Raw genomic sequence first — 23,708 nt, 5'->3', positions numbered from 1 at the left:
TCTAATTGGAGATCATCCCCCCCAAAAACATAGAAATACAAAAACTAGAACATAACATAGAAAATCTAAACTAGAAAAAAAACCTGTCACGGCCTGACCTACTCTACCATAGAAAATAACAGGAGGCTCCGGACTGTGGGCCCTCTCAGGAATTCCGGACTGGAAATGCGCACTGGAGGCCTGATGCGTGGAGCTGGCACAGGTGGCGCCAGACTGGTAACACGCACCTCAGGGCGAGTGCGGGGAGCAGGAACAGGACACCCCGGACTGAGCAGGCGCACTGGAGGCCTGATGCGTGGGGCTGGCACAGGTGGCGCCAGAAATACAAAAACTAGAACATAACATAGAAAATCTAAACTAGAAAAAACCCTGTCACGCCCTGACCTACTCTACCATAAAAAATAACAGCTTTCTATGGTCAGGACGTGACACAACGACCAGTTATGACAAAAAATCCAAGCTCATGTTGTGATCCAGTTAGTTCTAATTTAATGCATACTTGGAAAATGACTCAATAATATCCGTGATTGACAAAACAGTCCTTAGCTACTGTGCACATATTAATCAGTGGGAACGATCTTGGGCCTCTGAGTATCAGTTTACTTAAATGACCCATAACCTCTGACCCCCCATTCTTCCACCTATCCCTCTTCCTACATCCCAATTTTCATTTTTCTGGAAGTGTGCTCTAGTTTATTTCCCTTCATGGATTTAAAACAGAGGGTTGGCATCATTCATTTTGTGAAAATGCATTTACAAGCATGAGGAGTGCACAATTGCACACTTCGGGGGAAAAGACAGGGAATCGGGATGACTACCGTAATTTCCGGACTATTAAGCACACCTGAATATAAGCCGCACCCACTGAATTAAAAAAAATATATAATTTTGAACATAAATAAGCCGCACATGTCTATAAGCCGCAGGTGCCTACTGGTACATTGAAACAAATGAACTTTACACAGGCTTTAACGAAACACGGCTTGTAACAAAAATAAATAGGCTTTAACGAAACACAGCTTGTAACAAAAAATAAAAAATGAGCAGTAAGCTTTAGTTGTCTTTTTGCACTGAGTCAAATCCTCACGCTGCTGTTTACAACGTCTTATCATTGACTCATTAAGACCAAGCTCCCGTGCAGCAGCTCTATTTCCTTTTCCAACAGCCAGATCAATCGCCTTCAACTTGAAAGCTGCATCATATGCATTTCTCCATGTCTTTGCCATGATGAGGGTGACAAAATTACTACCGTAATCAGAATGATGGGAAGTTTGAGAGCGCTCGATTTAATCTAAACAGTAAACTAAAAAGTTGTTTGACCTTAACCCGTTCGGCAATTTCATTGGTCTAATGAAAGCTTCATACCGCCAAAAAACTGAGCACGTCACAGAATGTGTTTTTTTGGAGAATAAAAAATTGAAAGCGGGAAAAATCCATATATTAGCCGCGTCATTGTTTAAGCCGCGACGTTCAAAGCCTGGGAAAAAGTTGCGGCTTATAGTCCGGAATTTACGGTAAATTAATGAGAATTACTCCCAGGCCTGTCGGGTGCAGGGTGAAGTTGCTCCTAGTCGCTCCCCCACTAATGGTTAAGGTTAGGATTGTAGTGGGGGTAGCTGATCCTAGACTCTGGAGCGGCCTGCCTCAGTCAGAGTCCTGTCTGTTGCAGCTTCACATACAACGCAGAGAAGGACATATTAGTTTATTTGTTTATTTAAAAACACTGTTTGAGTCTTTAAAAAAAATGAGACATTCAATGTGGACATTGATTTTATCATATGCACTTGAAACCAAAACAAACACCAAAACCAATGACACATACAATATTATTGGGAAGACTTCGTCACGTGATCAGAACAGAGACATACAGAACATACCATAGACATACAGTGCAGACTGAAGACTACAATGATGGTTAAAGAGGCAATAGACAACTTTTAGCCTCTATGGGTGCTCTTCAGACAAAATGGGTCCTTTAATCTAAATGGACAGAAATAGTTTCCAGAAATGACATCAATGTACAGAAAGAGGCACATGTCCCCATAACCATGAGAAAAAGCATAACATATTACACTCCTAAAACTCAAGACTTGTGTAGTTTCATGAAATGGATTAAAGTAATATCCAGTGTTCCAGTTTCTACGAAATAGGACCTATAATGAATTACAATATAATGAGAGAATATACTTTTCCTTCCCAAATGTTTTAATTAAATATGTTAAAAAGCAGCTTTTCTGTGTTGGAATGGTGCGGCCGTACCCCAACAACAAAACGGTGTGGCCTTATACCGATCATTAAAAATAGGAACGCTAGTAGACCGCTGATTGGCCAGCTCATCCTCCTTAGGAGGATGACATCATCCTCTATGAGGAAATAGCAAGCATTTAAACGGTCTCTTTGAGGTGGGGTTTTAAGTGTTTTTTTCTTCACAAATGTATGCTTTGGCCACAAATACGAGTATAGGATGAGTCAACAACATTATTTGGGTATGAGTTAACAGAATATGAACTTTTAAAAGTGAGATTTTCACTGGACAGTTACTTTAGCATCATACCAAACAAACATGTGTAACCATACAGCTAACCTTCAAGCCAAAATTTGACGTAAACAATTAGTAACTAAACTTCCATAGTGTAGTGTAACATGGTTAATTATGTGATCAACATGACAACATTGTAAATCAAAACCTCATGAGGGTAGACCTATATGCTGGACATACTGTATCAGAAAATCATCACAAAAATAACTATGACAATGGACTGTGAGTGAGTTTTACCTATGGAAACATTAAATAATCCACTCAGTACACGTTTAGTTGACCATTCTCACATAGCGTCAACTTTCAATTAAAAAAAGCAGTTGGCCTCCTTTATCAGTGAACCAAACTGAAAGTGGTTGACCTGGCATACTGTGTGTAAACAAATGTACTGGTACAAAATGGAACAATGCATAGCAAGCTGAATGACCCGAGCCAAACCAGTCAACGGGTACAAAAAATGCCTTGATAGCAGAGAACTGGTAATGTACAGATAATGGTAATATTGTAGCGAATTGGAGAGGCAGCCTGACTGACTCGTAACCACCCTACAAATTTGATACATTATCATCATCAACGTCAACAATGGAAGTATCTATACAAAACTATGGATTTGAGACCTTGGCTGGGATTCTACGCAAGGTGCGTTATAGCACTCACTATACAGCCGACAATGTGCTTTTTAAAGGCATTTTCCCAGAAGTTTGTGGAGATCTCCATCATTGTAAAAGCAGCACAGTCTCAGGGAGCACAGTCTCAGGGGATGGTAGTACGGTACTTAACATGCCCCATGTACTGACACCAGGAGCACAGTCTCAGGGGATGGTAGTACGGTACTTAACATGCCCCATGTACTGACACCAGGAGCACAGTCTCAGGGGATGGTAGTACGGTACTTAACATGCCCCATGTACTGACACCAGGAGCACAGTCTCAGGGAGCAGAGTCTCAGGGGATGGTAGTACGGTACTTAACATGCCCCATGTACTGACACCAGGAGCACAGTCTCAGGGGATGGTAGTACGGTACTTAACATGCCCCATGTACTGACACCAGGAGCACAGTCTCAGGGAGCACAGTCTCAGGGGATGGTAGTACGGTACCTAACATGCCCCATGTACTGACACCAGGAGCCGTCCAGGGGTGGAGCGGTACTAACATGCCCCATGTACTGACACCAGGAGCACAGTCTCAGGGAGCACAGTCTCAGGGGATGGTAGTACGGTACTTAACATGCCCCATGTACTGACACCAGGAGCACAGTCTCAGGGAGCACAGTCTCAGGGGATGGTAGTACGTTACTTAACATGCCCCATGTACTGACACCAGGAGCACAGTCTCAGGGAGCACAGTCTCAGGGGATGGTAGTACGGTACTTAACATGCCCCATGTACTGACACCAGGAGCACAGTCTCAGGGAGCACAGTCTCAGGGGATGGTAGTACGGTACTTAACATGCCCCATGTACTGACACCAGGAGCACAGTCTCAGGGAGCACAGTCTCAGGGGATGGTAGTACGGTACCTAACATGCCCCATGTACTGACACCAGGAGCACAGTCTCAGGGAGCACAGTCTCAGGGGATGGTAGTACGGTACCTAACATGCCCCATGTACTGACACCAGGAGCACAGTCTCAGGGGATGGTAGTACGGTACCTAACATGCCCCACAGGGGCCAACGTATTGGGGTCAGACAGAGAGGTACTGGAGGGGGTCAGGCCACACCTCCTTGTTCTTCTCTCAGTACACTGTGCCACATGGCATACAAGAACACTGCTGCACATCAACACTGTGTTCTGTGGATACAGATCCAGGCAGTCTTTGGCTGACTGAGTATGGTGGCGCAATGCTCCAAAAGATGGCATGCCATAGGTCTCTGTCCTTCACGGAAGCAGCAAGGTCCTCTGTAGTTAATTAAAACGGTCAACAGTGTCATTTAGTTAATTAAAATGGTCAACAGTGTCCTTTAGATCATTAAAACGGTCAACAGTGTCCTTTAGATCATTAAAACGGTCAACAGTGTCCTTTAGATCATTAAAACGGTCAACAGTGTCCTTTAGATCATTAAAACGGTCAACAGTGTCGTTTAGATCATTAAAAAGGTCAACAGTGTCCTTTAGATCATTAAAACGGTCAACAGTGTCGTTTAGATCATTAAAAAGGTCAACAGTGTCTTTTAGTTAATTAAAACTGGTCAACAGTAGCTTTTAGTGCATTAAAACAGTCAACAGTGTCCTTTAGATCATTAAAATTGGTCAACAGTGTAGTAGACTTCTAGAACTCACTCTAATGAAGCTGCAACGATCCAAAACACCTTTCAGATCTCTTCAGCTCTTCTCCTTCATTTATAAAGTCCATAGAAAGCTCAGGTTTCTGTATTTTACTTGTCTTCTTTTGTTCACTGAGATGTTTATCTTGACAATGTCCTCCTTTCTGCCTAACAAGTCACAGGGTGACCCAGGGAATGAAATGACAACATTTCTCTGAATGTCCTTACATAATCGCACATTCAGACAAGCGTGTCTCTGAATGTTGCATACACTACAACAAACCGCTATTTATGTTGTAGCTGTAAAGTCTCTGAATATTGCATACACTACAACAAACCACTATTTATGTTGTAGCTGTAAAGTCTCTGAATATTGCATACACTACAACAAACCCCTATTTATGTTGTAGCTGTAAAGTCTCTGAATATTGCATACACTACAACAAACCACTATTTATGTTGTAGCTGTAAAGTCTCTGAATGTTGCATATACTACAACAAACCCCTATGAAACATTAGCCTGACAAGACTGAGCCACAAGACTGAGCCACAATGCTCCACTGACCTACCTTTAAGGTAGGAAGAGCATTCTGCTTGACCTATACAGTGTGTCCACCTAGTGGTCTCCAGAAGAATGGCAATGCCATATTTGCAGAGACAGACAGGAATGAATTCTATGCCGGATTGTTACTATTATGATCAACCAAAGAAAAAACTAGATGCCTACCTTCATAACTATGTGTAGGGGAGAGCAGCGACAATACTAACATGTCCCAGTGAAAAATCCCCACACTACACACTCAGATGTAATCTGGAACTTAGGTTTACTCTGTAGGGTAGGTTTACTCTGTAGGGTAGGTTTACTCTGTAGGGTAGGTTTACTCTGTAGGGTAGGTTTACTCTGTAGGTGAACATCACAGTAGTAGAGGTATACAGTACCTACAGAGCATCTTCAGATCCTAAAGCGTGAGTCACAATTCACAGCAGGGTGTCCTCGATGTAGTCAGGGTCCTCAAGGGTCTCCAGACGTCTCTTGCAGGTATCCAGAATTTTCTTCCTGGGCCCCAAGGGGATGTGGATGCTCTTGAGGTCCTGGTCCGAGCACAGCAGCAGCGCCTCCAGGTCAATCTTCTCCCGCCTGAAGACGGTGAGGAACTCGCCCATGGTCTGCGCAGCCAAGAACACCTCCAACGGGCTGGTCACGGCCTCGCAGTCATCATCCAGCCCCAGCTCCACCTCGTCCCAGGGAAGCTCCTGGCGGTTCCTTTCCTGGAGGCTGCGGGCACTGCCGATGCTGTCCCCCCCATCGTCCAGGCTGGGCGAACGCCGCAGCTGACTGCGCAGCCGCACGTTGGCGCTGCCTGCCCGTTCAGTTCCTCCACTGAGGCTCCCCTCGTCACGCCCGCCGATGCCGAACAGGCCGCCACTGATATAGTTGCGTCGGAACACCATGGTTCCCAGACCGGGCCGGTTGAAGAGAGAGTCGTGGCCCGAGTCGGTGCTGACCTCAGAGTATTCCATGTCGGGCCGGTAAGACAAGTCCGGCTCGCTGATGGCACGAGAGATGGCGTCGTCGTTGGCGTCTCCGTGGAATATGTCTCGGAGGTTGCCGCGGCGCCCTGCGCGGTCCCGAGGGCCGACATAGGTTCCCTGTTTAAGGAACATGACATCGTTGCCCAGCTGGAGGCCCGAGAGGGAGCGCATGCTCTTCCTGCCGTCCTCGTAGATCTTGAAGGTCCCGTCTCCTTGCTTCCTCTTCTCCAACCTCTTCTGGATCTTGGTCTTGCCTCGGGTTGTGGCGTGAAGAGTAGCCTGCAGGGACAAAGAGCAACACAGGCTTCAACAACTACAGTGGGGCAAAAAAGTATTTAGTCAGCCACCAATTGTGCAAGTTCTCCCACTTAAAAAGATGAGAGAGGCCTGTAACTTTCATCATAGGTACACTTCAATTATGACAGACAAAATTAGGAAAAAAAATCCAGAAAATCACATTGTAGGATTTTTAATGAATTTATTTGCAAATTATGGTGGAAAATAAGTATTTGGTCAATAACAAAAGTTTCTCAATACTTTGTTATATACCCTTTGTTGGCAATGACACAGGCCAAACGTTTTCTGTAAGTCTTCACAAGGTTTTCACACACTGTTGCTGGTATTTTGGCCCATTCCTCCATGCAGATCTCCTCTAGAGCAGTGATGTTTTGGGGCTGTCGCCGGGCAACACGGACTTTCAACTCCCTCCAAAGATTTTCTATGGGGTTGAGATCTGGAGACTGGCTAGGCCACTCCAGGACCTTGAAATGCTTCTTACGAAGCCACTCCTTCGTTGCCCGGGCGGTGTGTTTGGGATCATTGTCATGCTGAAAGACCCAGCCACGTTTCATCTTCAATGCCCTTGCTGATGGAAGGAGGTTTTCACTCAAAATCTCACGATACATGCCTCCATTCATTCTTTCCTTTACACGGATCAGTCGTCCTGGTCCCTTTGCAGAAAAACAACCCCAAAGCATGATGTTTCCACCCCCATGCTTCACAGTAGGTATGGTGTTCTTTGGATACAACTCAGCATTCTTTGTCCTCCAAACACGACGTGTTGAGTTTTTACCAAAACGTTCTATTTTGGTTTCATCTGACCAGATGACATTCTCCCAATCCTCTTCTGGATCATCCAAATGCTCTCTTGCAAACTTCAGACGGGCCTGGACATGTACTGGCTTAAGCAGGGGGACACATCTGGCACTGCAGGATTTGAGTCCCTGGCGGCGTAATGTGTTACTGATGGTAGGCTTTGTTACTTTGGTCCCAGCTCTCTGCAGGTCATTCACTAGGTCCCCCTGTGTGGTTCTGGGATTTTTGCTCACCGTTCTTGTGATCATTTTGACCCCACGGGGTGAGATCTTGCGTGGAGCCCCAGATCGAGGGAGATTATCAGTGGTCTTGTATGTCTTCCATTTCCTAATAATTGCTCCCACAGTTGATTTCTTCAAACCAAGCTGCTTACCTATTGCAGATTCAGTCTTCCCAGCCTGGTGCAGGTCTACAATTTTGTTTCTGGTGTCCTTTGACAGCTCTTTGGTCTTGGCCATAGTGGAGTTTGGAGTGTGACTGTTTGAGGTTGTGGACAGGTGTCTTTTATCCTGATAACAAGTTCAAACAGGTGCCATTAATACAGGTAACGAGTGGAGGTCAGAGGAGCCTCTTAAAGAAGAAGTTACAGGTCTGTGAGAGCCAGAAATCTTGCTTGTTTGTAGGTGACCAAATACTTATTTTCCACCATAATTTGCAAATAATTTCATAAAAAATCCTACAATGTGATTTTCTGGATTTCTTTTCCTCCTTTTGTCTGTCATAGTTGACGTGTACCTATGATGAAAATTACAGGCCTCTCTCATCTTTTTAAGTGGGAGAACTTGCACAATTGGTGGCTGACTAAATACTTTTTTGCCCCACTGTAATTATACAGGAGCACACATCTCAAATTTAACAGATGACAAATGTTTCATGTTGGAGTGTAATGTCCCTTTAATTTAACATGGTGTAGAAAATGATAGACTGCAAATAACTGTCATTGTATCCTCTCCTTTCTACACTAATGGGAAATGTTGGTGTTCCAACTGTTGTGCATGTGAAACTCCCTATCTGTTATGTCTGCTGCTGTATCATTTCACATGCACAACAGTTGAAACACCAACATTTCCCATTAGTGGAGAAAGGAGAGGATACAATGACAGTTATTTGCTGTCTATAATTTTCTACACCATGTTGAAAATGAAAGGGGCATTAAACTCCAACATGAAACATTTGTCATCTGTTAAACTTGAGGTAAGTCCACATCCCAGGTCATTCATTTTATAGATGCAGCTTTGTACTACAATCCTAAATGAAGGGAAAAGAGAAGCACCATATTATTTCCTGATGTGCTGTGTTCATCTTCCCCATGTAGTCATTTAGCTTGAGGCATCATATAGCTGGAGCTACACAACCAATGGCGTGGAATGTGCACTCATCTTGACATTGGACTATTTTTATGTTCTGAAAACATCTGACAAACGTTGGTTTTGGAGTGGAATGCCCCTTTAAATAAATATTCAAAAGGCATAAATGGCTGGATGAAGCTGTACTGTACTGCCCTAAGAGTATGGCACACTGTCACACCCTGATCTGTTTCACCTGTCTTGTGCTTGTCTCCACCCCCTCCAGGGGTCTCCCATTTTCCCAATTTTCCCCTGTGCATTTATACCTGTGTTTTCGGTTTGTCTGTTGCCAGTTTGTCTTGTCCCGTTAAGTCCTACCAGAGTGTTCCTGTGGTCTAGTATTTCTTAGCCTTCCCAGTTCTGACCTTACTGCCTGTCCTGATCCTGCCTGACTCTGATTTGGGAGAAAATGGGAGACACCTGGAGGGGGGTGGAGACAAGCACAAGACAGGTGATATAGATGTGGGTGTAACACACTGACAGTGGTGGTGTTTAGGTGGTGCAGCTTGTACTGACCTGAGAGTATGGCACACTGACAGTGGTGGTGTTTAGGTGGTGCAGCTTGTACTGACCTGAGAGTATGGCACACTGACAGTGGTGGTGTTTAGGTGGTGCAGCTTGTACTGACCTGAGAGTATGGCACACTGACAGTGGTGGTGTTTAGGCGGTGCAGCTTGCGGCTCACTGAGCTGCTTGTGTAGCTGGAGAAGCTCATGGCGTCTGACATGGACTGTTCCGACGCCGCCTCTTTGTGGAACTTGCGCTCCATGCGCTTGTGGTGCTTCCGCTGCAGCTTCACGCACTCCTTAATCCTCCTCTCAGCCTCGCGGAAAGCCCGCTCCTTCAGCTTCCCCACCAGCTTGGGGTTGAGGGCCGACTGCTTGGCGGCGATGGAGTCCAGGTAGCGGACACAGTCCATGTGGCTCTTGGTGGCGGCCATGTCCAGGGGCGTGTGGTAGTCGTTGTCCAGGCACCACACGTTGGCACCGAAGGACACCAGGAAGGACAGGCAGTTGTGGTGGCCGTTGGCGGCCGCCAGGTGGAGAGGTGTGTTCCCCCATATGTCACACTTATCAGGGTTGCCTCTGCAGAACAAGAGGAAGTACAGACATCAGCTGAAAGAAGCAACGGGCATATAGCACACATATGGCATCTATATTAGGAAGTCTTCATTCTAATATGGACGTTGTACACATAAGACCTGGGATGAATACATAGGACTATGTAAAACTATTTCAAATACTTAACTGTGCTGGTTTTCGTTTTTTTCCCCAGAACCAATGGAGTAGTCCCAAAGGTGCAAATATCAAGATACTTTTTTTTTTACTCTACTCTTACCTGTACTTGAAACATCAATTTTGCAACGATGTCAAGACTGAAAAATCCCTAACTTTTTACAGTGCCAAGACAGAGGTGATGATGCTGTTACAACAAGTCATGCTGTTCTGTACCAAAGGCATTCAGTAAGTGCTATCTGTGAGTAATGTGAACCAGGAGAAGGATAACCCACTCTCAGATACTCCTAAACATAGCAGGTACCTTGTGAGAAAGCCCATGATTTTTTTATCATGATTTCAGCACTGAGATCTCATCCATGGGCTGTTCATCGAATCTTCATAAATCATGTTTAACCTTACATTCCAGTACCCTTTAGCACTGGTAAATCTCAACAACAGCACCAGCAGCAGCAACACCAGCAGCAACAACAGCACATTAAACCAAATCTTAATGACACCAAACAGATGGCAGATACACAAGTTATGAGATGAACAATACCACTGTTTGGCCCTGCTGTCATTAGAGTGCCTTGCGAAAGTATTCGGCCCCCTTGAACTTTGACCTTTTGCCACATTTCAGGCTTTAAACATAAAGATATAAAACTGTAATTTTTGTGAAGAATCAACAACAAGTGGGACACAATCATGAAGTGGAACGAAATTTATTGGATATTTCAAACTTTTTTAACAAATAAAAAACTGAAAAATTGGGCGTGCAAAATTATTCAGCCCCTTTGGTGCACTGAAAGTAAACTCTCTCCAGAAGTTCAGTGAGGATCTCTGAATGATCCAATGTTGACCTAAATGACTAATGATGATAAATAGAATCCACCTGTGTGTAATCAAGTCTCCGTATAAATGCACCTGCTCTGTGATAGTCTCAGAGGTCCGTTTAAAGCGCAAAGAGCATCATGAAGAACAAGGAACACACCAGGCAGGTCCGAGATACTGTTGTGGAGAAGTTTAAAGCCGGATTTGGATACAAAAAAAATTCCCAAGCTTTAAACATCCCAAGGAGCACTGTGCAAGCGATAATATTGAAATGGAAGGAGTATCAGACCACTGCAAATCTACGAAGACCCGGCCGTCCCTCTAAACTTTCAGCTCATACAAGGAGAAGACTGATCAGAGATGCAGCCAAGAGGCCCATGATCACTCTGGATGAACTGCAGAGATCTACAGCTGAGGTGGGAGACTCTGTCCATAGGACAACAATCAGTCGTATACTGCACAAATCTGGCCTTTATGGAAGAGTGGCAAGAAGAAAGCCATTTCTTAAAGATATCCATAAAAAGTGTCATTTAAAGTTTGCCACTAGCCACCTGGGAGACACACCAAACATGTGGAAGAAGGTGCTCTGGTCAGATGAAACCAAAATCAAACTTTTTGGCAACAATGCAAAACGTTATGTTTGGCGTAAAAGCAACACAGCTCATCACCCTGAACACACCATCCCCACTGTCAAACATGGTGGTGGCAGCATCATGGTTTGGGCCTGCTTTTCTTCAGCAGGGGCAGGGAGATGGTTAAAATTGATGGGAAGATGGATGGAGCCAATACAGGACCATTCTGGAAGAAAACCTGATGGAGTCTGCAAAAGACCTGAGACTGGGACGGAGATTTGTCTTCCAACAAGACAATGATCCAAAACATAAAGCAAAATCTACAATGGAATGGTTCACAAATAAACATATCCAGGTGTTAGAATGGCCAAGTCAAAGTCCAGACCTGAATCCAATTGAGAATCTGTGGAAAGATCTGAAAACTGCTGTTCACAAACGCTCTCCATCCAACCTCACTGAGCTCGAGCTGTTTTGCAAGGAGGAATGGGCAAAAATTTCAGTCTCTCGATGTGCAAAACTGATAGAGACATACCCCAAGCGACTTACAGCTGTAATCGCAGCAAAAGGTGGCGCTACAAAGTATTAACTTAAGGGGGCTGAATAATTTTGCACGGCCAATTTCAGTTTTTTATTTGTTAAAAAAGTTAGAAATATCCAATAATTTTCGTTCCACTTCATAATTGTGTCCCACTTGTTGTTGATTCTTCACAAAAAATTACAGTTTTATATCTTTATGTTTGAAGCCTGAAATGTGGCAAAAGGTCGAAAAGTTCAAGGGGGCCGAATACTTTCGCAAGGCACTGTACGTTTAGAGGATTTCTCTGGCTTCTCCATGCTTTCCATTCCCCTACCATCAGCCTACCATGACCCCATGGGCACCTCAGCCTGAACTAGGACCTACACCTCTACACTATAGTCGGCCTGTAACACAACCACCGGCTTGTCAACACCACTACACTAACCAGTGTCTTGTTTCAGGGGAGGCCCGGGCCGGTCGGGCTGCACCTGACTCCAGAGCGTACTGCCGGGGCGTGCATACCTGGTGATGTCATGCTCAATTCCTTCAGTCGCGCAGCATTGGAGCTGAGTTTTCCCAATGTAAGGACAGTACAGATGACTTAACTTTAATATTTGTTCAGGGCGGAGGGGAAGATTTGAGTTCCAATTGATTCCATAAAACATTGACAACATATCACAACGTGATTCGTATTTCAGTTCTATTCCCAGGAAAAGGGATTTACATTTTTTTTTTTTACAGGAATTACATGAAAGGTGAAATCCTGTTTACCGCCAGATTGTACTTCAATTTATCCTTTCAGAGGTTTAAATATTAACAGGATGTTCCTCTTTATTTAAAGGCAGTGTATAAACAGCTGTCAGATTTGGAATGGTTCCGGATGGTGGTACACTAACCCTATTGCTGATCTTAAAGGGGAAGTTCAGGATTTTACAACTTGATGTTAGATGGTTCCTCACCCTGAAAGTAGTCTATGGGCCAGGAGAAACTTTAATCCATGGTTCTTTTTGAAATGTATACATTTTATTTAACCTTTATCTATCCAGGTGAGTCAGTTAAAACCCCTTACACTGGTGGGCATTGGCCTATATGGCTAGGGCTAAATGAAATGTTTTCCTCAGAGGAAATATGGAAAGCATATGCATAATCATGGTAGCAATTAAAAGGGAACAGTTTAGAGATTATGGGACAATTATTAGACTGTCACGCCCTGACCTGAGAGCCTTTTTTATGTCTCTATTTAGGTTTGGTCAGGGTGTGATTTGGGTGGGCATTCTATGTCCTTTTTTCTATGCTTTGTATTTCTTTGTTTTTGGCCTGGTATGGCTCTCAATCAGGGATAGCTGTACATTGTTGTCGCTGATTGGGAGTCATACTTAGGCAGCCTGTTTTCCTTTGGGGTTGGTGGGTAGTTAATTTCTGTTTAGTACCTGACAGAACTGTTTGGCTGTCGGTTTCTTGTTTTTTTGTCTAAAGTGTTCCATCTTTAATAAATTCATGATGAGCACTAACCACGCTGCGCCTTGGTCTAGTCTCTTCAACGACGGCCGTCACATAGACTAAAGGTGAGGACACAACAGTTCACCTGACACAAGACTGAATCCACTGTTGATTTAATGTGATTTTTATTTTTACATTTACAGCACTTTTTACTGCATTTGTTTAACTAAATCAGAAAATACTCTGGATACATTCAGTAACATAAGAATATTCTATGAACATTTTCGGTAGGTGCAACATAAGACAAAAGAATGACAAGGGTTTGAGTGAGGTCTAACTGGTGTTTCCAAGTGGCAACAACTCTCCAAAGTGTGTCATTTCAATGCACTTTTATGAGTCAGTCTTCAACTATAAGGTGTTTTTGTGTGTTCTATAGCCAACATGAGAAGCTCAATTCTAAAATATGTTTCACGTTTTGACCAGTAAATGAGTTATTCGTTATTGTAGTTTGGTCAGGACGTGGCAGGGGGTGTTTTGTTTTATGTGGTTCGGGGTTTGTTGGGCTATGTGTTTATGTAGATGGGTCTTTGTTTAGAGTGTTCCGGGGTTTTGGTTAATGTTCTGTTAGTATATTTCTATGTTCTAGTTTAGTCTTTCTATTTCTGTTTAGTTGATGGGGTTGGCCTTCAATTGGAAGCAGCTGCTCCTCATTCCTTCTAATTGGTCTTATTTAAGAGGGGTGTTTTTGTCATGGGATTTGTGGGTAGTTATTTCCTTGTTTAGTGTCTGAGCACCTGACAGGACTGTTAGTGTCGTTCGTTGCTTGTATACGTGTTATTTTTTTTCTTTTTCCCTTTTTACCACGACGCCAGGACAGCGGAGTCAATCACCACCTTCCGGAGACACCTGAAACCCCACCTCTTTAAGGAATACCTAGGATAAAGTAATCCTTCTAACCACCCCCCCCCCCCCCTAAAATATTTAGATGCACTATTGTAAAATGGTTGTTCCACTGGATATCATAAGGTGAATGCACCAATTTGTAAGTCGCTCTGGATAAGAGCGTCTGCTAAATGACTTAAATGTAAAGAAGATGAGTATACACGTTCCCACTGCACCTTGGTCCAATCATTACGACACCCGTTACAATATGACATTAGTGTTAAGGCTTTCACAAGGCAATTCAGAGCAGCAGATCGTAATTATTTTGCACATAGAATGGAGTAATGAGTGCATTCAAATGCGTGGTCCACGGCAAATCTTTGTCCCAATACAACAAATATTATCTCATTCTGTTCAGAACAACCCAAGGTATAACACCATGTCATCTTGTAACTGTACATCAGTGTTCATAAATGTTGACACTGTATATTACATTAGTTTTATGATATGGAAATGTGAAGTGCACATGTATATAGCCACTGCCTTACAATATAGGCCCTTATCAGAGTTAACCTCTCTAGGGAAGGTGGGACGAAATCGTCCCACCCTATTCAACAGCCAGTGAAAAATCAGAGCGCCAGATTTAAAACCACAAAATGTCGTAATTCAAAGTTCTCAGACAGGACTATTTTACACCATTTTATAGATACCACGTTGTCCGATTTCCAAAAGGCTTTACAGCGAAAGCAAAACATTAGATTATGTTAAGAGAGTACATCGACACAATAACCACAAAGCCATTTTCTAAGCAACTAGCATGCTTCACAAAACACAGCTAAATGAAGCACTAACCTTTGACGATCTTCATCAGATGACACTCCTAGGACATTGTTATACAATACATGCATCTTTTTGTTCGATAAAGTTCATATTTATATATAAAAACAGCATTTTACATTGCAGCGTGACGTTCAGAAAATATTTTGCCTCCAATACTGCCGGTGAATCAGCACCACAATCTACAAAAATACTCGTCAAAAACATTGATAAAATATTAAACTGTCATTCAAAGAATTATAGATTAACATCTGAATGGAACCGCATTGCCAGATTTCAAAATAACTTTACTGGGAAATCACCCTTTGCAATAATCTGAGTACTGTGCTCAGAAAAAAACACTAGGCGATACAGATAGCCGCCATGTTGGAGTCATCTAAATTAATAAATAGTATTAGAAATATTCACTTACTTTTGATCATCAGAAGGCACCTCCAGGATCCCAGGTACTCAACAAATGTTGTTTTGTTTGATAAAATCCATAATTTGTCCAAATAACTCCATGTTGTTTGCGCGTTCAGTAAGGTACTCCAAATGTAGGGTGCACGAGGGAAATGTCACGACAAAGTTAAAAAAACATTTTATTTACGTTCGTTCAAACATGTCAAACGTTGTAAAACGTCAATCTTTGGGGCCTATAGAACGTGAAGATTCAGTAATATTTCAACCGGACGGTTCCTGTGTCTTGAAAAAGGTTTTGGAACAGAGCTAACACTCATGAACGCGCACCAATGAAGTGATGTCATTCCTTGGGTTACCAACTTCCCAGCCTTCCAGTCGGGTCTCTGTTCATCGTAGACGCCTCAAACAAGGTTCTAAAGACTTAACATCTAGTGGAAGCCTTAGGAAGTGCAAAATGAATCCTTAGTCACTGTGTGTTCGATTGGCAAGACTTGAAAGGACTACAAGCACCAGAATTCTCACTTCTGCTTAGATTTTTCTCCGTTTTTTACCTGCCATATGAGTTCTGTTATACTCACAGACATCATTCAAACAGTTTTAGAAACTTCAGAGTGTTTTCTATCCAAATCTACTAATAATATGCATATTCCAGTTCCTGGGCCCGAGTAGTAGGCCGTTTAATTTGGGTCCGTTTTTCATCCGGCCGTGAAAATACTGCCCCCTACCCTAGTGAAGTTAATCTCCCTGTAAAGAACTACAAACAAATTATTATTTACAATGATGGCCTGGCCAGTGACGACTAGGAAGTGCGGCGCAATAAATCAAATAACAAAACATTGAAATCACAGGACAACACAGAAGGACAGGGGCATGTGACAAACACAGAAGGACAGGGGCATGTGACAAACACAGAAGGACAGGAACTGAGGGGCCACAGTCTAAATCTTCTAGGAACTGAGGGGTCACAGATGTACACAGAATAATAGAGAACAATGAAACAAATATACTTTATATTGGTTAGGGTCTGTTAGGGTCTGGTAGGGTTAGGGTCTGGTAGGGTTAGGGTCTGGTAGGGTTAGGGTCTGGTAGGGTTAGGGTCAGGTAGGGTTTTATTTATTATTGAACCTTAATTTAACTAGGCAAATCAGTTAAGAACAAATTCTTATTTTATGACGGCCTACCCCGGCCAAGCGCTGCCCTATGGGACTCCTGATCATGGCCGGTTGTGATACAGCCCGGGATCGAACCAGGGTCTGTAGTGACGCCTCTAGCACTGAGATGCAGTGCCTTAGACCACTGCGCCACTCGGTAGCCCATAAAGGGGTCAGGTTAGGGTCAGATAGGGTTAGGGTGTGGTAGGGTTAGGTAGAGTGTATTCTACTTGTACAGAGGTTAGGTATTATTCAGCACTTTTCTATTGCTCGAGGATTCGTTGACAGGCCGATTGCTCGAAATGCGAATGCGTGCTGTTTATCATAATCAGTGAGCGATAGGTACGGTACACATTTAGTGTTGTAAATGTTTTATAAGCTGTATACTGTGGGAATTCCTAGAACTAGGTTTGTTATCAGTTACTTTATCACCACACTGTCTAAGTGTACCCGCCATTATGTTACCTTGTGTACATTTACCCTGAACAAAATGGTGAAATGATAAAGCCCATCTTGCTTCTCTGGGGATCCCTTGCATGTTGAACTGTAGATGACATCCCCATAGTCAAGCATGGGGAAGATCATCTGTAGTAGTGTCAACCGAGCAGCGGGGGTGAAAGAGGTCCTGTTACGACAGGGTCAATCCATTTGAAATCAATCACTTTTTGACAACACCCCTTCTGATTTGAACAAAACCTTCCATACATATTAGCCCATTGTAGAAGTGATCAGAAAGTGACTCTTTTGACTTGAATACCAAAACATTCAAGAGATAAAGGTGCTCAAAGTTGACCCATGACCATGAGACATCATGTCTTCATCACTGGAAAAGATAAACGGTTGAGATAGATATCTTTTAAAAGCTTACAAACAGGGTTGTCAAACTATTTGATCATTTCTTGAAAAGAATACAATTTTTTATAAAGTATATCATTTTTAAACCTTAATACATGTTGTCTCAACCGATGGCGGGCACAACACAGAAACCTCAGATGATGTAAAGTTGGGTCTAAGCTACAACATATGCAAATGTAAAACGGATTTTACGAGTGTTTTAGATAATTAACGTTAAATGTTTAAAAATAAAAAAACTGTTTGACAACTGCATTTCTCCATCCACTTCATAATTTCATCCAATCACTTTTCCTGGCATGTTTTCCATCTGATCCTTTAGATTTCTACTGCCTATTACTATGATAAATCACATGGCGAGGATGTTTGCTATCAAGCTATTAATGTGCATAATATCTAACAAGTGGGGCAAGGCTAGTAGGGCTGACCCCAATTAGTCAATGGTCGATTGTTTGGTTGATAGGCTGTTGGTCGACCAAGATTGTTTTTAGTCGAGCAGAAGCAAATATCTATCTACACTACCGTTCAAAAGTTTGGGGTCACTTAGAAATGTCCTTATTTTTGAAAGAAAAGCACATTTTGTCCATTAAAATAACAACAAATTGATCAGAAATACAGTGTAGACATTGTTAATGTTGTAAATGACTATTGTAGCTGGAAACTAGAGGTCGACTGATTATGATTTTTCAATACCGATTATTGGCGGACCAAAAAGGCCGATACAGATTAATCGGCCGTTTACAAAGATTTTTTCTTTTTTATAATAACAATTACAACAATACTGAATGAACACGTATTTTAACTTAATATAATACATCAATAAAATCAATTTAGCCTCAAATAAATAATGAAACATGTTCAATTTGGTTTAAATAATGCAAAACAAAGTGTTGGAGAAGAAAGTAAAAGTGCAATATGTGCCATGTAAGAAAGCTAACGTTTAAGTGCCTTGCTCAGAACATGGGAACATATGAAAGCTGGTGGTTCCTTTTAACATGAGTCTTCAATATTCCCAGGTAAGAAGTTTAAGGTTGTAGTTATTATAGGACTATTTATCTCTATACGACTTGTATTTCATATACCTTTGACTATTGGATGTTCTTATAGGCACTTTAGTATTGCCAGTGTAACAGTATAGCTTCCGTCCCTCTCCTCGCTCCTACCTGGGCTCGAACCAGGAACACATCGACAACAGCCACCCTCGAAGCAGCGTTACCCATGTAGAGCAAGGGGAACAACTACTCCAAGTCTCAGAGCGAGTGACGTTTGAAACGCTATTAGCGCGCACCCGCTAACTAGCTAGCCATTTCACATCGGTAACACCAGAATAATCTTGGGAGTTGACAGGCTTAAACAGCGCAATGCATTGCGAAGAGCTGCTGGCAAAACGCACGAAAGTGCTGTTTGAATGAATGCTTACGAGCCTGCTGGTGCCTACCACCGCTCAGTCAGACTGCTCTATCAAATCATAGACTTAATTATAATATAATAAACACACAGAAATACAAGCCTTAGGTCATTAATATGGTCGAATCCGGAAACTATCATCTCGAAAACAAAGCGTTTTTTCTTTCAGTGAAATACCGGTCCGTATTTTATCTAACGGGTGGCATCCCTAAGTCTAAATATTCCTGTTACATTGCACAACCTTCAATGGTATGTCATAATTACGTAAAATTCTGGCAAATTAGTTCGCAACGAGCCAGGCAATGAACGCAAGAGCAGTGACACAATTTCATGTTAGCAGGCAATATTAACTAAATATGCAGGTTTAAAAATATATACTTGTGTATTGATTTTAAAGAAAGGCATTGATGTTTATGGTTAGGTACATTGGTGCAACGACAGTGCTTTTTTCACAAATGCGCTTGTTAATTCACCCATTTGTCGAAGTAGGCTGTGATTCGATGAGAAATTAACAGGCACCGCATCGATTATATGCAACGCAGGACACATTAGATAACTACACATGGTTGATGATATTACTAGTTTAACTAGTGATTATGTTAAGATTGATAGTTTTTTTATAAAATAAGTTCAATGCTAGCTAGCAACTTACCTTGGCTTCTTGCTGCCCTCGCGTAACAGGTAGTCAGCCTGCCATGTAGGCTCCTCGTGGAGTGCAATGTAAGGCAGGTGGTTAGAGCGTTGGACTAGTAACCAGAAGGTTGCAAAAACGAATCCCCCTGAACAAGGCAGTTAACCCCCGTTCCTAGGCTGTCATTGAAAATAAGAATGTGTTCTTAATCTGACTTGCCTCGTTAAATAAACCCAAATCGGTGGCCAAAAATACCGATTACCGATTGTTATGAAAACTTGAAATCGGCCCGAATTAATCGGCCATTCCGATTAATCGGTCGACCTCTACTGGAAACGGCAGATTTTTATGGAATATCTACATAGGCTTACAGAGGCCCACTATCAGCAACCATCACTCCTGTGTTCCAATGGCACTTTGTGTTAGCTAATCCAAGTTTATCATTTTAAAAGGCTAATTGACCATTAGAAAACCCTCTTGCAATTATGTTAGCACAGATAATTGTTAGCTAGCTAACCCTCCTTCCACAGCTTGCAAAATATTTCTTGCTCATATGATTTGAAAAACGAATCATCAGGAGTAGGCAGCGCCATAAGTGAGTAAACTGAGATATGACTAAGGAGTTAATCAGGGCAATTTGTCCATAAATAGACAGGTATTTACCTCCATGGTTGCAGGTCTTGTCTATTTTTACAAGTTTTCTATTGAAATTCATTGTGGAGAGCTTATTTATATATTTTGTGATATGAATACCAAGTATGTCTACTTCACCATAAGCCCATTTTAAAGGTAAACTGCAGGGTAATGTATATATATATATTTTTAAAGATCCAATACATAATATTGTACACTTATCATAATTAGGTTTTAGTCCAGAGAGTCCAGAAGAGTTATCTAGATCTTCAATGAGACATTGCAGGGATCTAGCTTGCGGACTGAAAATAAAACTTGAGTCATCTTCATACATGGACACCTTTGTTTTTAAGCCTTGGATTTCTAATGTATGGAAAGTGTTGTATAAATCTAAAGGGATGCTGTCAAAGTGGTTGAATTCAAATGTATTTACCTGATATAAAAACCCAAGTCGGTCATTTTCAGTTTTCTATGAAAAGCCATTAGGACATTCACTAACATTAGCCACAGCTAGCTAGCTAACAATCAGTGGAAATGATAGGGGCAACCGTGAACTGTTAAAAAAAAAAGTTCCAGATGACCTTTAAGCAATTGAGTTGATTTCAGTTGACTTTCCAACATAAATGCTTTAACAGACAGGATTTGACCTCAGTCATAGTATCCCTATATACTGTAGCATTAGTCCTCCAACAGGCTTGATCAATATTTGATGAGCTGCAGGTGCAGCAAGCATTGCACTGGTCGCAGAGGCTAGGGATACATTATTGATGGACAAAACTGCAAGGTTTTCACAGACAGCGGAGAAGCTGTGTGCCTGCCACGCTAGTCCCAACCAGAGCCAGGATTAGCACCTTCTCACCAGCCTGACCTTGATTTCTTGTGTGACCGACCCGGGTCTCGCGCGCAACACAACAGTTTTAGCCATGAGTTAAAGGCATTAGCTAGGAACGCTAGCAGATTAACACCTCACCTGCCTGATCCTGATTCAAATTCAACCCCAGGTCTGCTATGCTCCATATAGCCCACCGAGCTAAAACCTAGGTTCTAACTAGGAGAGCCATAGGATTAACCAACTCCTAACTCGCCTGACTTCAATTTCTTCCTAATCTGACAATCCACACTCTTAGAAAAAAAGGTTCCAAAAGGGTTCTTCGACTGTCCCCATAGGATAAACCTTTTTGGTTCCAGGTAGAACCCTTTTGGGTTCCATGTAGAACCCTCTGTGGAAAGTGTTTTACATGGAACCCAAAAGGGTTATAACTGGAACCAAAAGGGGTTCTTCAGAGGGTTCCCCTATGGAAACAGCTGAAGTACCCTTTTTGGTCCTAGATAGCACCTTTTTTCTCAGAGTGCAGGGTTCAAACACATTACTGTGTTACCTAGCCTTCTGAGCTAAAGCCTCTGCATTAGCTCGGGGAGCAAAATTATTAAAATATCACCTGCCCAACCCTGGTTTCTCACTGTCTAGTGTTACCTACAAGGGTTCAAACTGGGTCTCCGGAATTTATTTGCTGTCTCCTCTCTAGTCTGCCAATTTTAGTGTCTTGTTTTGCATGTGTCGTCTTGTCTGGGACATAAGACAAAGGTGGTCTGGGAAGTCTAAATCTTCTAGGAACAGGGGGGTCACGGTCTAAATCTTCTAGGAACTGAGGGGTCACGGTCTAAGTCTTCTAGGAACTGAGGGGTCACAGACGTATACAAAATAACAGAACAATTAAAAAATATACTTGATATTGGTCTCTACTATTCTGTATACATGAAACATACTTGAATTCATCTGACCTGCTTATTCTACTGTACAGGTATGGTCAGGGTTAGGTAGGGCGTATTGTACTTGTATACGGTAGGGTTAGGGTCGGTGAGGGTTAGGGTCAGGTAGGGTTAGGGTCAGGTTTAGGATCAGGTAGGGCTAGGGTCAGGTAGGGCTAGGGTCAGGTAGGGTTATGGTCAGGTAGGGCTAGGGCTAGGTTTATGATCAGGTGGGTTAGGGTCAAGTAGGGTTAGGTTTAGGGTCAGGTTGGGTTAGGGTCAGGTAGGGTTAGGGTCAGGTAGGGTCTGGTTAGGGTCTGGTAAGGGTAGGGTTAGGTAGGGTTACGGTAAGGTAGCGCTAAGTATAGGGTAGGGTTAGGGTCAGGTAGGGCTAGGATCAGGTAAGGGTCTGGTAAGGGTTAAGGTCTGGTAAGGTAGGGCTAGGGTCTGGTAAGGTAGGGCTAGGGTCTGGTAGGGTAGGGCTAGGGTCTGGTAAGGGTAGGGTTAGGATCAGGTAGGGGTAGGGTTAGGGTCAGGTAGGGGTAGGACTAGGGTTAGGTAGGGTTAAGTAGGGGTAGGACTAGGGTCAGGTAGGGTCAGGTAGGGCTAGGACTAGGATCAGGTAGGCTTAGGGTCAGGTAGGGCTAGGATCAGGTAGGGTTAGGGTCAGGTAGGGCTAGGACTAGGATCAGGTAGGGTTAGGGTCAGGTAGGGCTAGGACTAGGATCAGGTAGGGTTAGGGTCAGGTAGGGCTAGGACTAGGATCAGGTAGGGTTAGGGTCAGGTAGGGCTAGGACTAGGATCAGGTAGGGTTAGGGTCAGGTAGGGCTAGGACTAGGATCAGGTAGGGTTAGGGTCAGGTAGGGCTAGGGTCAGGTAGGGTTAGGACTAGGGTCAGGTAGGGTTAGGGTCAGGTAGGGTTAGGGTCAGGTAGGGTTAGGGTCAGGTAGGGGTAGGACTAGGGTCAGGTAGGGTTAGGGTCAGGTAGAGGTAGGACTAGGGTCAGGTAGGGTTAGGGTCAGGTAAGGTTAGGACTAGGACCAGGTAGGGTTAGGGTCAGGTAGGGTTAGGGTCAGGTAGGACTAGGATCAGGTAGGGTTAGGGTCAGGTAGGGTTAGGGTCAGGTAGGGTATGGTAAGGGTAGGTTTGGGATCAGGTAGAGTTAGGGTCAGGTAGGTTTAGGATCAGGTAGGGTTAGGGTCAGGTAGGTTTAGGATCAGGTAGGGTTAGGGTCAGGTAGGGTTAGGGTTAGGGTCAGGTAGGGTTAGGGTTTGGGTCAGGTAGGGTTAGGACTAGGGTCAGGTAGGGTTAGGACTAGGATCAGGTAGGGTCAGGTAGGACTAGGATCAGGTAGGGTTAGGGTCAGGTAGGGTTAGGGTTAGGATCAGGTAGGGTTAGGGTCAGGTAGGTTTAGGATCAGGTAGGGTTAGGGTCAGGTAGGGGTAGGACTAGGGTCAGGTAGGGTTAGGGTCAGGTAGGGTTAGGACTAGGGTCAGGTAGGGTTAGGACTGGGATCAGGTAGGGTCAGGTAGGACTAGGATCAGGTAGGGTCAGGTAGGGTTAGGGTCGGGTAGAGCTAGGATCAGGTAGGGTTAGGATCAGGTAGGTTTAGGGTCAGGTAGGGTTAGGGTCAGGTAGGGTTAGGACTAGGATCAGGTTGGGTTAGGGTCAGGTAGGGTTAGGGTCAGGTAGGGTTAGGGTCAGGTAGAGGTAGGACTAGGGTCAGGTAGGGTTAGGGTCAGGTAGGGGTAGGACTAGGATCAGGTAGGGTTAGAACTAGGATCAGGTAGGGTTAGGGTCAGGTAGG

The 23,708-nt window shown here is 43.3% G+C and overlaps 1 protein-coding gene across 1 annotated transcript in view; it reads right to left on the bottom strand.

Moving 5' to 3' along the window:
* Positions 1-3,700: 3,700 nt before the first annotated feature.
* Positions 3,701-23,708, bottom strand: part of LOC106602068 (pre-mRNA splicing regulator USH1G) — a 43,633-nt gene continuing 23,625 nt past the window's right edge. The window contains exons 2-3 of the mRNA XM_014194525.3: positions 9,409-9,865; positions 3,701-6,618 (exon numbers count right to left, since the gene is read on the bottom strand). Coding sequence (XP_014050000.3) covers positions 5,785-6,618; positions 9,409-9,865 — 1,291 coding nt within the window. The 3' untranslated portion in view covers positions 3,701-5,784. The remainder of the gene's footprint in view (positions 6,619-9,408; positions 9,866-23,708) is intronic.

The sequence above is a fragment of the Salmo salar genome, chromosome 03 (genome assembly GCF_965601325.2).
Source record: "Salmo salar chromosome 03, fSalSal1, whole genome shotgun sequence".
Classification (NCBI taxonomy): domain Eukaryota; kingdom Metazoa; phylum Chordata; class Actinopteri; order Salmoniformes; family Salmonidae; genus Salmo; species Salmo salar.
Note: the sequence above shows the minus strand (reverse complement) of the source record. Positions and strands in the feature narration are given on the sequence as shown.